The 16,304-nt window shown below is 38.1% G+C and overlaps 1 protein-coding gene across 1 annotated transcript in view; it reads right to left on the bottom strand.

Moving 5' to 3' along the window:
* Positions 1–2,413: 2,413 nt before the first annotated feature.
* ppp6r2b (protein phosphatase 6, regulatory subunit 2b) overlaps positions 2,414–16,304 on the bottom strand; it is a 33,776-nt gene continuing 19,885 nt past the window's right edge. The window contains exons 23-24 of the mRNA XM_057836043.1: positions 10,987–11,100; positions 2,414–4,934 (exon numbers count right to left, since the gene is read on the bottom strand). Of these exons, the coding sequence (XP_057692026.1) occupies positions 4,901–4,934; positions 10,987–11,100 (148 nt within the window). The 3' untranslated portion in view covers positions 2,414–4,900. The remainder of the gene's footprint in view (positions 4,935–10,986; positions 11,101–16,304) is intronic.

Raw genomic sequence — 16,304 nt, 5'->3', positions numbered from 1 at the left:
AGTTGAAATAGTGTTTATATTTCCACCTCGTAAAGGACAAAATTTCCTCTGAATGCTCTGCCATCATATCCCTCTGCATCTGTTTTGCGTGTGTGTGTTTGACGCACGCACTTTTCCGGTTTGTGTGTGAAAACACTGGCTCTGAAGTACATGCACTATTAGGCTCGAGCGTTTACGTCACAGAATGGGGGATTACGTGAGATTTGACAACAACGCAGCCATATTGGAAGCAGGTCTGGCTCACGGGATATTAAACTTTAATTTGCCAGTTCGATAAAGAGACAAACTCGTTACTAAGGCTAAGAACAGATATGTGATCAAACTTAAGGATGTGAACAATGTTGACCCTTACAAGCAAGCCGAAGACAAATGGAGTAAAGGTGTCGACGGGCTTCCACAATTACGCAAAATGGACATTCTGCTGTGTGTATTGTTTGGTGTATGTTACTAAACTCATCAGCGATTCCGAAATTACAAATCGCTACAAAGCTACAGTTTTGCTGCGGATGGGTGCAGGACCTGCACATTATGACCGTATCAAACGGCAACTCCATCGTTCTTGCAAAGGTAGGCTATGTGTGTTTACTATTTTCATTGCTATGAACCTGAACGCACCCCAAGTCTTGGATGACAAATAAATAGAGCAAAGTAGACTCGCTGCGGCTGGTAGTTTCTACAATTTATTCAAAGTAAGTAACGCACCGCTTCTGAGCGTCAGTAACGGTATTGGTGTTGTAACGGCGGAAAAAATAATTAGTTAGACTACCCCGTTACTGAAAAAAAATAACGCCGTTATGTAACGGCGTTATTTATAACGGCGTTATTCCCAACACTGGTGGTTAGCATGCATGAACAAAGGTGTAGGTTTGGGCTCAACATTGGTAGGGAGGATATAACAGCATAACATGCATGTACACTTTTCGCTGGGGACGGGACATTAATAAGGCCAAACAGATTGGGTAAACGGGGGTCAGGGCTACATTTTTCACAAATATGAACCTAATTAACTGATAGGCTAACTGTTAATTGCAAAATAAATCTGTATTGAGTTATACCAGTGCTTCTCAATTATTTTCTGTTACGCACCTCATAGGAAGACACTATGCGCTCATGCGCTGGTCCTCATGGGAAACACAGTCTTCAAAAACTACCACTTTTGTCCACCAGCGTAGCTAAAATCAACCAAAACTGAAAAGTTACCAAGTGTTACTTTAAGACCACAAAAACAAAATGAAAATTAGGTAGAAGGGGGTAAACCTCTGTTCACTACATTTGTCACAGTTTAATTTACGTTAACAGCAGAAAATACATACAAAAGTGGAGGACACTTCTAAGCAGCTTCCTACTCAAGTTTTGCAGGTTAGGAAATTCACACAGTTTAATGTTGTGCAAACTCTGATGCAGGTTGTAGCAAAATTTCAGTAGCAAAATTAGTGGTGTGTTCCCCACCTCCATAACATTGACATCTTTTTACTAGGGCTGTCAAACGATAAAAAATTTTAATCGAGTTAATTACAGCTTAAAAATTAATTAATCGTAATTAATCACAATTCAAACCATCTATAAAATATGCCATATTTTTCTGTAAATTATTGTTGGAATGGAAAGATAAGACACAAGACGGACATATACAGTTATTTGTTAGTTTTAGAGCTCCGGAATGGCTAAGGTAGGGTGAGTCAATGGTGCTTGAAATCAACTCCATCGACTAATTAAACCCCCGCTAACTCAAAGATAAAGCCTTATGTGAAAAACTCAATTACACGCGAAGACGTTTGTCTGTTATTTTTATGTTGAGGCAGCAAAAGGAGAAAAGTTGGTAAAAGGTAACTGATAAGTTACTTTTAAAGTAACTTAGTTACTTTGATAATAATCAGTAAAGTAACTAGATTACTTTTTTGAGGTGTAATCAGTAATTAAATTACTTTTTTAAGTAATCCGTGACAACACTGAAAATGACCCAAATTATGATGTCCACATATGAGGACACTGGTCTCAATTATGATGTACTTGTTATTATTTATTTTTCATAAAATATTATATTTAATTCATAAAATTAAGGTGAATAAGAACAGAAAAAGACTCTGGCTATGGCCGATAAACACATTTATATTTTTAAATTATCTAATAAAGTGATCCCTTGCTACTTTGCGCATCATACTTCGCAGTCCATCGCGGATTTTTATTCAATTAAAATAAAAAAAAATAAAAAATTTTTAAAAACAGATGAGCTGTTCCGAACCGCTCGCGTAGTCTCACTTCGATTCCTCTCCCTGCTCATTGTTGGTAAGGCAGTGAGTGCACTCCAGTTGCATAAAGTTAAATATGATTGACAGGCGTTGATGTTTGATGTTGCCAGACAAGCGAGCTTCAAAGTGCCGGATGCCCCAATCATCGTTTAACATGTTAACCCTTTACTGCCAAATGTATTACATTTGATACACCTAAAATTTTATGATTTTGAGAGTAATTCAGAATTTTGACTTTTCTTTTTGAAAAAAAAAAAAAAAGATGGATGCAAGTCCATACATGCATCTGCAGGTTCCATGAGGGGAAAAAAAAAACAGGATTTAGCTAGGGTTATAGATAATAGAGCGCTTATTACACATATTCATTTTGACATTTCTTTTTACAAATTAGGGACTTATTTTTCAAATTTTGGGATTCTCTGATAATTGCTTCATGTAGCAGGTCTTTAAGGGTTAAACAATTGCTGTGGCAACTCAGTGAAAGTGAGCAGCTTGAGCGAATTTGGGTGGACTCACTCAATAAAGCTTTTAATAAAAACAAGCATTTTCTACATTATTCTTGTTTAAAAATAATTCGGTGGGACATTAAGATGTTCGAAACTAACAATAATTATTACATTTGAAGTGCCTAAAAAATATTTAAAAATATATAGGCTATACATAAAAGTAAAAAAAAATTGTGGTGGGGCTACTTCACGGTTTTTCACTTATCGGGGTTCTGGTCCCCATTAAATGTGAAAAACGAGGAATCACTGTATTTTAACTAATTCCCTGCTATTCATGCATTGTAAATTGTGACGACTGGCTGTGAATGCTCATGTTTCAAGTAGTGCTATGGTGCTAAACGTCAATCCATTTTCACTAGGACGGCTGGCAGCAACCTTTGCCGTCAGTCTTGCCGAGCCAAAACGGATTGGTCATCTCAGTGCAATCAATGGCAGCCAATGAGATGTGTCCTATCACAGATTAGGAAAAATGTTACCTGTGCGTCCAAATAACAGTTGGCAGCTCTCCCACCCATTAGTTAAACTAGCCTCAACGTAAACATATTTGAGCTTGCCGTACGTGTCCTTGTCACACTAGACTTCACAAACACACAGACTCCCATTTCTTTTAACATCTTTATTCAGTTTATATATGAATTTACAAGCTAAAGTGACAAGTAACAGACAATTGCTTCCAAAAAAATAACAGTTTGCATGACAAAAAAGCCAAATGCATTTTACAACAAAGCTGTACTTTCTAACACATACACACAAACAATACACAGTCACATCTACCCAGCAATTTATTCATCCCGGAACCCTGACTTCTCTGTGGACTTCACAAGATGTAAACAAAGCCATAGCGTCACATTCAGAAAGAAAAACAACACGGCACAGCTTTGGATTTTAATGGGCACCAAAGCTGGAGCCTAGAACTACTCAAGGGGAAGACTTTGGCAAAAAGTAAAACATATTCTTAAAATATATTTACTTTAGTGTCCACCATTCCACATTCGAACCCTAAACCTCAGAACTGCAAGGCAGACACGCTTACACTAGGCCGATGTGCTGCTTGCAAATAAGTCCACAGATAGGCAAATGTGTAACTAAAGTCACCAACAGCACTGAGAAGAGTGGAAAGATAAAGTGCCACTGAGAGTAAACAACCGCCCAACAGTCACTGTATGACCAAATATTCAAAGTTAACTCATCGGCTGCCATTGACAATGATAGTTGTCAAATCTAATTCAAAACTGCGAGATCTGGCAGTAAATGAATTTTATTTAGCACTATACCCCTGAATCATTTTTTTTGTACCATCTTCAGTTGAGTAAACAGTTTTGGACTTTACTTTATCCTGATGAAATGCTTGATACTGGCTATTTTCTCTTTAATGCCTCATGAGTGGCAACAAGAGTTTTGCCCAGTGTGCTAAAAAAACATGTCAATGATAAGGAAGACAACTACTATACATACATAGTCACACTCCTAGAACTGCTGCTGGCATACCAAACATTATTATTGCCTCATTTCACACACATACCGCACACCCATTCTACTTTTCTGTCTTTTGTTCCAAAAATAGATGATTATATGTATTATGTATATATATTTATAGTATACATTTATATTACGTTTCTTACCGAATAGCCACAACCTAATACAAGTGCAAATATGACAATAGTACACTGACACAGCTTCTTAAGAGGAGGGAACAGGAAAGGGTACGTGCACATCCATGTGTCTTTTGGAGATTTTTTTTTAAATAACACATTTTTTTGGGTGACACGCTTGTTGTTTATGTACATCAGGTCACAAATCTAAATGGATTTGTCAGAGGAGTGACACATTTAACGCTTCCGTGTCTGATACGCCCGGTTGGGCATGAGTAAAATATTTGAAATATTTGCCCACGAGTATGAAACTGTGTCAGCAATTTCTTTTTCAATACCCTTGACATCCAAATACAAAGTGCAATAGTACACACTATTAGTAGAAAGGCTTTTTTTCTACTAACAGTGCCAATTTTAAATAATTCTGCCATTGATGGCGATAGACGTCGAATCGAAAATTCGCTGCCAGATTCTCCCAATTCAAATGGATTGGACGTCCGTCACCGTCAATGGTAGTCAATGAGGGTCGCCGATGATAATGATGGTGATGTGGTTAAGCTGGTCCGTTGGCTGAGGGTTTCTTCTCTCTGTAAAACCAAAAAAAGGACATATTAGCATAGGCGGAGTTTGACTGATTTTATGGGTTTCAGCACCATGAGCATTGTGTAATTATTGACATCAACAATGGCGAGCTACTAGTTTATTTTTTTGAATGAAAATTTTACAAATTTTATTAAAACGAAAACATTAAGAGGGGTTTTAACATAAAATTTCTATAACTTGTACTGACATTTATCTTTTAAGAACTACAAGTCTTTCTTTCCATTGATTGCTTTAACAATGTTAATAATGTTAATGCCATTTTGGTGATTTATTGTTATAATAAACAAACACAGTACTTATGTACAGTATGTTGAATGTATATATCCGTCTTGTGTCTTATCCTTCCATTCCAACAATAATTTACAGAAAAATATGGCATATTTTATCGATGGCTTGAATTGCGATTAATTACGATTAATTAATTTTTAAGCTGTGATTAACTCGATTAAAAATTTTAATCGTTTGACAGCCCTAGTTTTTTGTTTCCCATCATTCTTGAGGGGAATTGTAAATCAGGCTGCTGGCAGGACAGCTATACTTTTCACCAAGATCATCATCCATTCAATATGGTACGCCCACCGGTGTCGTGCCAATGTAGTTACCTCAGTCAAAAATTGTATCCCCTGGGTGGAGCCATATGGAGGTAGATTTGTGTGTCCAATATTCGATGAAAAAAAAAAGTTGCTTCAAACAAAAAAAAGTTGCTTCAATCAAAATATATATATATATTCAATAAAAAAAAGTCACTTCAACCAAAAAAAAATGTGTTTGAATGCAAAAACAAATTTGAAACTCAAAAACATGCATTTGAAAGCTATTTTTTATTTAAATTTGTTTATTTTTTTTGATTAAAGTCAACTTTTTTGATTGATGTAATGTGGTTCTGTGTTTGGGCCACATTTTGGCTAGGATATTTGTGTCATTATTAATCAAAAAAATAGGTTGCTTCATACAAAAAGATATATATATTTTCAAAAGAAAAATCACTTGAATCAAAAAAAAAAAAAAAAAAAGAAATTTAAATCATAGAAAAAAATTTTTTGAATGCGAAAAAATAATTGAGACTCAAAAATTTGCATTTGAACACTTAGTTTTTCATTTAAAACTGTTTTCTTTGATTTTAGCTATCCTTTTTGTGTTTGGGCCATATTATGGGTTGGGCATTTGTGTAAAAATCATTCAATCCCCCCAAAAAGTTGCTTCAATCATAAAAAAATATTTTCAATCAAAGAAAAAAAATCCTTGTAAAAATAAGAATTGCCATCCCCATTTTTTTTTTTTTTAAATGATATACAAAGCAAATGACCGTCTAAGGTGCTAGTCACATGATCTGTTCGAAAAATAATTTTGACCCATTATAAAAATTTTTTTTGTTTATTTCCATTCATTTTTGTTGTTTTCTTGCTTTACAACTTTTATATATATAGGAAAGTCAATTACATGCAATGACACTTTTCAGCCACCGGGGGGGGGGGCTGCCCCCCCTTAAACTCCGCTTATGCATATCAGTTATTTCTTTTGAATGAAGACTCGCATAATCATAAGCATTCATTCATATTCATGACAGGTATCATGTCATGATTATGACAGTCTTATGTCATAAGAAGCATTCAAATAAAGTGTTACCCAAATATCTAGTTGACGAGTGTTTCCCGCAAAAACTTTAAAAGCCTGGTGGTAGAGAAGCCCACTGATAGCTCACTAAGTTTTTGGGAAAAAAATCAAATGTTGACAGGAATTTTGAAATAATGACTTGTGCGATAAGAAGCCAGTTATTATTAATACTTAAAGGTAGAAACCTAAAAAAAAAGGCACAGTGCAATGACAGAGAGGTGGGAAAGGTTTTTGCATATACAGTGGAAAAAAATAAGTATTTGAACACACTGTTATTTTGCAAGTTCTCCCACTCAGAAATCATGTAGGATTCTGAAATATTCATTGTTAGGTGCATGTCCACTGTGAGAGAGAGAATCCAGAAATCACAGTGCATGATTTTTGTAACAATTTATTTGTGTGATACACCTGCAAATAAGTATTTGAACACCTGTCGATCAGCTAGAATTCTGACCCTGAAAGACCTGTTAGTCCGTCAATTAAAAGTCCACCTCCACTCCCATGTATTATCCTAAATCAGATGCACTTGTTTGGGGTCGATAGCTGCATAAATACACCTGACCACCCTATATAATCAGTAAGACTCAAACTTGTAACATGGACAAGACCAAAGAGCTGTCCAAAGACACCAGAGACAAAATTGTACACCTCCACAAGGCTGGAAAGGGCTACGGAGCAATTGCCAAGCAGCTTGGTGAAAAAAGGTCCACTGTTGGAGCAATCATTAGAATATGGAAGAAGCTAATCATGACAGTCAATCTCAATCAGAGCTGAGCCCCATGTAAGATATCACCTCGTGGGGTCTCAATGATCCTAAAACAGGTGAAGGATCAGCCCAGAACTACACGACAGGAGTTGGTCAATGACCTGAAAAGAGCTGGGACCACCGTTTCCAAAGTTACTGTTGGTAATACACTAAGACGACATGGTTTGAACTCATGCATGGCATGGAAGGTTCCCCTGCTTAAACCAGCACATGTCAAGGCCCCTCCTCAAGTGCCTACGACAGCAGGATAAAAAAAAAAAAAAAGTCTTGAATAGCATGATGTGAATTAGAATCATATTTTGAGACAATTCGACTATATACAACAATTTAGCAAAGTGCAGATGACGAGTCTTTTAATCCGCCGTTTAGCCCCGCCTAGCGTCCCCAACAGGAGGATGACAGCAGGGTCATGGTTTCATCTGATTTAGAATTCAACCCACTGAGCGGGAATTATTCAGAACGAGGAAAATACGACAAAGAGAGCTGCAAAATGTCATTGTTTCAGTCTCTCTACTCCAATATTTTTACAGGATATTCTTTTTATTGAAGTATGTTTCCCCAATTGCGAAATAAATTGTATGGTCATGACAAATAACAGTCTTGTGCGAAATGGAATATGAAATATTAAAAATGCACTTATTCAGTACAACATGGCAAAATTACTCCATAATGGTCAAAACTGTCCACTTCTTGCACCTCCCAAACTATATTTTATGCCACCTGAGTCAGTCCGGCTTTTGTCATTTCCCTGCCCCGGCTTCGGAGAGCGTAGACAAACCAGGAGGCGTGACAGCTAGCCGCCATGCTAACCAGAACCGAGTGACGTCTCAAAGTCTTATTTTCGCTTTTCAAAGCGAAAAATCACACAAAACAAGCCCGGATCATGTCACATTGCGGCGGGGCTGTCGATTGTCTTTGCCGATCGGCAACCCGCCCGGCGACGAGCAGGGGGAAGCGGACAAACCGGCAGACGTCGGAGGAGCGTGTAGCTGCCACATGGTCAACACAAATATCACGTAAAATAATGCTTTATTGCATGATGAAGACGTAAACAGTGAGAGCGGCATGCAGTTGTTCTGCAGCTAACATGGCAGGATGTGTCTGAGGAGAACTTTTCTAGATGTCTGTCCATGATCAAACGTAAGTAAATAGTCCTTTATTTAAAGACAGTTTGTAGTGTTTACTTTCTGATCGCTGTATTCGTGGCCTTTTTTAACACAAAGTTACAATTTCTGATGCGGTGGAAAATTAGAACACCAAGCACACGAAGAGGGCAATAAGCCGAGTATAGCGCTCTACCGGCGGAGGGGTGTCCGACAAGCCGCCAGTCATTGGCCAAGTGGCATTCTCGGTGGACAATCAGCCACAAAATGCAAGCCACCTCCGTATTAAAACGTGTGCCATGATACCAGTATTCGACAAAATACAAATACGATGTTTACTCACTTCCTTGTGAGTCCAATTGTCCCACAGTAAGTAGTAGGGCTTGTTTTGGTCAATATCCACGGTGAATGGGAACCTTTTGAAATCCAAAAAGGCTTACACGCCTCTCCCTGGTGCGGCAACAATTTTCTGCAGCACATGTGGCTGGCGTGATGCGAAAAATACACCAATTAATCCGCAAAATCAGCTGAATCCGCAGTCCATCTGCATGCTATAAAGCAATACTGTATTGTGAGATGCTGCCTCGGGTGACGTCACATTCGCATTCATCCTAAACCCGATGCTGGAGCTGGAAATCACTCATTTTCATGGCGCGGGATTCAAAAATTGAATATATAAAACAATCGCTTCCACACACATCCTGGCGGTCCATTTCATTCAGGAGCAAAAAATACTGCGTGAAATATGAAATAAACATGCTTTTTGGTGTCATACACACTTTAAGTTTGCCTATGACCATTTGGATGATGCAGAGGAGTCATGGGAGCAAGTTTTGTGGTAAGACAAGAGCAAACTACAACTTTGTGGTCGTAATTCCACTCACCGTGCTTGGAGGAAGAAGAATGATGAGTACTATCCCAAGAAGACCGTCCCTACTGTGAAGCATGGGGGTGGTAGAATCATGCTGTGGGGTGTTTTTTCTGCGCATGGGACAGGCCGAGTGCACTGTATTAAAGAGAGGATGACTAGGGCCCTGTATTGTGAGATTTTGGGAACAACCTCCTCCCCTCAGTCAGAGCACTGAAGATAGGTTGTGGCTGGGTCTTCCAAGATGACAATGACCTGAAGCACACAGCCAGGAAAACCAAGGAGTGGTTCCGTAAGAAGCATAACAAGGTTCTAGCATGGCTGAGCCAGTCTCTAGACCAGGGGTGTCCAAACTTTTTGCAAAGGGGGCCAGATTTGGTGTGGTAAAAATGTGGGGGGGCGACCTTGGCTAACGTCCTTTACGTAGAACAATATATTTAAGCAAATTTTAGCAAGCCATTCTGTGTCACATTTGCTTTATTATTTTTCTTAATAATTTCAAAAATCTCCCAAATAGCCTTTGTGATGTTCTCTTTTGACTCTCGGGGTCTTGCGAAATACTGCTGCTGTGGAATTAAACTAGCTTCAAGTTGCTTCAATTTCCCGCTACGTATCTTCCCTGTAATCTTGTCGTAGGCCCTACATGTCAGCGTGTCCTGTTTGGTAATATCGCCTCACATTCAACTCTTTAAAAACAGCGACTGTCTCTTTGCAAATGAGGCAGTCACAGTTGTTGCATATTTTAGTGAAAAAAATAGTCCAATTTCCACCTATCCTTGAAGCGTCGGCCGTCGCAGTCAAGTTTCATTTTTTTTTGTTGATTGTCGCCATTTAGAAAATTGGGTCACACGGGGTAATGTTGCTTAGAGTGCTGCTGCCTTTTAGTGGGTAAATGAGGAGCAGTATTTAGTGTGTAAGCTACTTCATTTGCTGGTATCAGTACTGCTGACCAATTTATTAAGTCTGTCTGTGGGCCAGACGTTATTGATTTTATGGCAGAGGCTGGGGGCCGGATGAAATTTGACCATGGGCTGCATTTGGCCCCCGGGCCAGACTGCTCTAGACCTAAACCCAATAGAAAACCTTTGGAGGGAGCTCAAACTTCATGTTTATCAGCAACAGGCCAAAAACCTGATTGATCTAGAGTAGATCTGTGAAGAGGAGTGGGCCAAGGCCCCTCCTGCAGTGTGTGCAAACAAAGGTTACTGTACGAAATATATAACATTCCTTTTCTGAGGTGTTCAAATACTTATTTGCAGCTGTATCACACAAATAAATTGTTTAAAAAAATCATACATTGTGATTTCTGGATTTTTCTTCTTACATTACCCCTCTCACAGTGGTAATGCACCACCGATGAAAATTTTAGACCCCTCCATGATTTCCAAGTGGGAGAACTTGCAAAAAAGCAGGGTGTTCAAATACAAATTTTCTTCACTGTAGCGATAATAAGATGTCGGCATTGCGCCTTCAATCATATCACCAGACGCGGTTAGAATATGTACACTTTCTTTTGTAGCACTGTTTTAACCTGCTGGGGATTGGTGGGGGAGGGCAAGAAAAAACGTGCAGCCCGCCAGGCTTATAAAGCACTACGTTGACACATCCTGTGCGATAAGAGGATGTTTAAGTGAGGAACTCACTCCACCAATGTGCATTCAGTCTATAGAGACTACTGTACTTACTGTGTAACAGTAGAAGGTTGCTGGGTCGGACTGGCCTTAGCTGGACTGGCACAGTCTCCGTGTTCCGCCTCATTTCCTTTGGCTTTGTCATCTGCTGCCATCTTCTCTGTGTGACTTCAAAACAAACATAAGAAGTGTTTTTAGTAAAGAATTGGGAAATTGTTAGCCGGAACAAAAAAACTGGTTGCAGTTTCTGTTTAAAAGCTCACCAGTGTTATCTGCTGCTGCCCCGCCCAGCAACCCAAACAAGGATCAATTTGTGCATGCTTGTAAGGGTGGCAGTGTTTGTTAGTAAATTGCGTGCTAAAGCATTGACTTGGGCTGAAAAGACTTTTTGTTCAAAGCATGCAATGTGGCAAAATAGGGAACATCCCTACGCAATAGCTGGACGTTTAATAGAGAATGATGCACTGGATGTGTCATTATTACAAACATCTGCGCCACATGTGTGGCTGCAGACACGCCTTTGGCTATTTACGGAGGGTTAATGCCGGACTTGATACAGGGACTAGCTAAACTGGGTTAGTGATGAATTAGTCCTCATAACATCCTTGTTCAAGGCAACAAGCACTTCCTTTTTTGTTATCAACGGCAATTGCCTTTGTCATACAAACTTCAGGAAATCATTGCACGCTCCACATACCGTCTAGTGGCTGGTCTGAATACTCTGAGGATGGAAGGGGGTGGTATCAGAACAGCATAGGGAGAAGGAGGGAGAGGGAAAGGCTTTGAAGAACGGGTGCTCTATGTGAGCAGCAGAGGATCAGTAGTAGATATAGTCTAGCACTGATTGTGCATTGGATAAGGGAATGTTGATTTTTCTCATTTAAGGACAGTGGATATCAACTCAAAAGTTATTATATTAACGCATTCACTGCCAGCACAGGTCAATAAGTATGTGTTGTGATAGTTAGTAAAAGAGAAATATTAAAAGCACCTATTGGTGGCAACTGACATCCAATCCATTTCAACCCGTTGAAATAGCTTGGACATCTGTTGCTGTCAATGGCAGGAAAAGAGTTCAGCTATTTGAGGTCACAAGAGAACATATAAAAACTGGGGGGGAGGGGGGGGGGGGGGGGAATCAGAGCAAAATGCACACAAGTCACACTAATTTGAAAGAAAATATATTTCTTTATTCTTTTTTAGAGCTGTCCCGACTAGTCGACATAGTCGATGTCATCGATGACGTAAATCCGTCGACGGGGGTTATAAAAATATATGCGTGGAAAGTTCAGAATGCCGGACGCTCTGTATGCAAGCGGGGCAAGCGGCACAAAGCCAAAAGAGAGCACCAGAATGTCCAAAACATGACTTATTTCAAAGAAACAAAGGAGGGTACACTCTTGTGTTCTGTCTCTTCGATGCCAAGCTTGGCTGCACGTCGGCCGTGAATAAACACCTAAAGCGCCATCACGCAGTTTGTAAGTCCATCTAAATAACCAACTAACAACATGTTTTATTGAAGTTGCCAAGCCTGTCGCGATATGCAATGAGTCCATTTATCGCACGGCAAATAAAAATGAGGGCGGTAATTTTCACGGCTGTGTCTCATCGCTGCGCACGTGCGTGCGTGCGTGCGTGCATACATTGGTGCGTGCGTTCTGATGGCATATGAGACTCCAGTTCCTTTCTCTTATCAACTCGCTGTGGAATTAAAGTTCAGACATACAAAATAAGAAAACACATCTATATTAAACACTGTAACGTTAGCACTGCTACACTGAGGTGAATGGGGGAAAAAAGGCAACCTACTTTAGCCTGCTATAAAACATTGGCCGTCGTCTCGTGAAAGCAAACTCGCGGTTAAAAGGTGACACTTCAAACATGAAAAATTGTTGGTTAACAACATTTGCAAATGAAAAAAATGGAAAAAAAAAAAATCTATTACTGACACTACCAGTGTTGTTAATCTTACTGAAAAAAAGTAATTAATTATAGTTACAAATTACTTCTCCCAAAAAGTAATAGCGTTACTAACTCAATTACCTGAATGTAAGAGTAATCAGTTACTTGGCAAAGTAATTGGTGATAATTACTTTTTTTTTTTTTTTTCCTCAAAAAAAAAAAAAAACAAACAAAAAAAAACATTGGCCACACTATGTGAAGTTTTTTGTGGAGGTTTTTGGTACAATTGGCCCGAGCCCAATTCTTTACCCTAATTTACCCTTTACCCTGAATCAACTGTTAAAAGTTGTTAAAATTGCTCCCATTATTGCATTAGTTCCCTTCTCTCTACTTTCGACATATGAAAGTTTTAAAACTGTTTCATCATTTAAAGAAAGATTCAAGTCAAGATTTTGCCGATTTAGAAGTATTTTAGATAAAAAGTTACTTAGGTTCGCGAGGTTCTTCTCTACAACAGAGCCGTCCTAAAAAGCCTACTGCTTTAAGATGGCGGCTGTCATTTTGCATCTAGTTATATCTATATACAGTACATGGGATATCTACCATGTCTACCATATCTACCATAACATGCGGGCTCGGCGTCACAACTTTCTTGCCTCCTCCCCGCTCCTGCTCTGCTCTGTCGTCTCGGTGAGTCCGTCTCCCTCAGACTTTTCGACCAATATAGTAACGCATAGTAACGCATGCCTTTCCGTCCTCAGTAACGGTAACGGCGTTGCCAAGATGAGAAAAGTAATTAATTAGATTACCCACTACTGAAAAAAATAACGCCGTTATTAACGCCGTTATATTGTAACGCCGTTATTAACAACACTGGACACTACATGCAATGACAAAAAGTGCTTTTTTTGCGGAGTGTAACGCTAAAGTTAGCTGTTTAGCGAACGTACTTCCGGTGAACATTTCAAAATAAAACTATGTCATGTTCGTCATATAAATAACGCTTTCTGGAGTTAATCCCACATACTTCAGAATTCAGATTCTACACTAAGAATACCTTTAAAATGACACCCTTTATGAAAAATCTGATTGGCAATGAATAATTACTATAATTATTATAATACTATAATATTAATGCTAGGTGTTTTTTTAAGAATTGTTTTGAATCATGTTGGAAAGGCGAAGTCAGTGTTCTGAATCTGTTTACGTTCCATTCTTTTGCACTACCGTAGTTAATTCTATCAGCATTTGAACTCATTGTTTATTTGTGATTTATTATTGTTATTTACATGTTTATTTGTACTTAAATAAATCATTTAAGTGTTCCAAAATGTTTTTGTGAATTGATTAGCGTCACTCCGCGACCCTCGTGAGGAAAAGCGGCATGGAAAATGAATGAATGAATGAATTAGCGTCAACAAAAAATTCATTGCTAAATTATGTACAAAAATACAAATTAAAAAAAATTTTTTTTTTTAATTATTAGATTAGTTGACTAATCGTAAAAATAGTCGGCTGACTAACCGGGAGAAAATTAGTCGTTTGGGACAGCCCTATTCTTTTTACCAACTAATTAAATTAGTTTAAATATATTTTTTCAAGTTTTAATTTTATATTTCAACTTTATTTACAATGTTATATTTTGTAATCCTTGTATCCAATACAATTCAATGTGGTCGAAAAATTTGAATACTTGGGGATTCAAATTCTGCCCCAAATGGAACGTGTGGTTAAAGCAAATTATTGTCCTTTAAGGAAAGAAATAATAAATCAATAAACAGATGAACTTCATTACCAATATCAGTCATTGGAAGAATGGAACACAAGAAAATCTAGATTGAGATTAACACTGCTGTACCTCACATTTGACCGAGGGGGCTTGAAATGCCCCAACCTGAATTGGTACCATCAAGCAGCTCAACTGAGAGCCATTATGTTTTATTTTTTGATCAAAGACCCTCCATGTTGGGTCGAAATGTAGTCATGTGGTCTTAAGTTGCCGATGTTTTTATATATCTATACTCTGATTTGAATAAAAGGTTGCTCAAGCAGACCAAAAACCCAATCTTGAAAAACATTATAAAAATATGGCATCAAATAAAAGAATGTTTACAAGTACCAAATACGTTATCCCGGTTTAGTCCACTCTGGGGAAATAATTTGTTCGTTCGAGGGAGGGCGGATGCTATAGTTGAGTTGTGGCACTCGAAGGTACTTAAAACAATTAATGACTTTTATATTTCTGACACCAATATTATGATGTCCTTTGATCATTTTAGATTGAAATTTGGACTTGATAGGAATTTTTTTTCTTAGATACTTGCAACTCAGGAGTTTTATTAAAACAAATCACAGTCTCTATCTCCTTAAACCTCCTCTCTCCCTCTTAGAAGATTTAATGACTAAAGACATCCTTGGGAGAGGGGTTATCTCGAGGTGGTATACAATTTTAATGTGTAACTCTCCTGAAAACTCAAAGGACAAAATGAGGGCATAGATTAATAGGGGTGCACAATATCCAATTTTTGAAACCAATACCAATATCGATAATTTCCTGCTCCTCAAGGCCGATACCGATACGATAACCGATTATATATATATATATATATATACATACATATATAATTTTTCAATGTATATTCACCTGAGTTTTTGAACACCTGTAGGTCAAAAATACTAGCGGTTGATTCAGCATAGCATTTGCCGTTGACCAAACCAGAATTTTCATGATGACATGAACATTATTATAATGAACAAAACAAAGACAAGAACAGTTTTGACTTCAAATAAAGTGCCCATATTAATTTTTTCAAATAAATATAATTTGAGTCAATCACAATTAATCAGTCAATATCATTGACAATGCGTTCCCCTGAGCAATGAGCACTGATCTAAAACAAACATAAACCGAACAGGTATTGTGCTTTGTCAGCAGGTAAAACATTTGGTGCAATAGAACAGGAGACTTTTGTCGTCTTGGTCCATGAAACAACTTTCTTAACCTGCCGATTATAGAACAGCAAGCCTATCAATAACCAAAAGGCCTCTTAAGAACTTGTAAACATAACACTGTAAAATGCAAACATTTGCTAATTGCCATTGTAAGGTTTATAACTCAGTGAAGGAAAAATATGGACTCTAGAACAGTAACAAAACTTTGCATACTGGCAAAACAGGAGTGGAAACAAATGCATACATCCCAATCCGACACAGTGCCAAAAATATTATTAATAGGCCCAATAACATATTGTTATCAGATTTATTGGGATGACGTCATAATTCCTATTATCAGACCGATAATTATCGGACCGATAAATATCGTGCACCTCTAATCGATTCATAATTTGGTTGAGGACATAACAGAAAGGGATCGGGCTAAATTGTGTGTGAATGCTCAAACTAAATGCATGAATACACGGCTGAGACTTATTCAATATAAGTGGATAATGCGAACAAACATAACACCTGTA

The sequence above is a fragment of the Corythoichthys intestinalis genome, chromosome 5 (genome assembly GCF_030265065.1).
Source record: "Corythoichthys intestinalis isolate RoL2023-P3 chromosome 5, ASM3026506v1, whole genome shotgun sequence".
NCBI lineage: Eukaryota > Metazoa > Chordata > Actinopteri > Syngnathiformes > Syngnathidae > Corythoichthys > Corythoichthys intestinalis.
The sequence above is the reverse complement of the archived record's forward strand: the minus strand, read 5'-3'. Positions and strand labels throughout refer to the sequence as shown.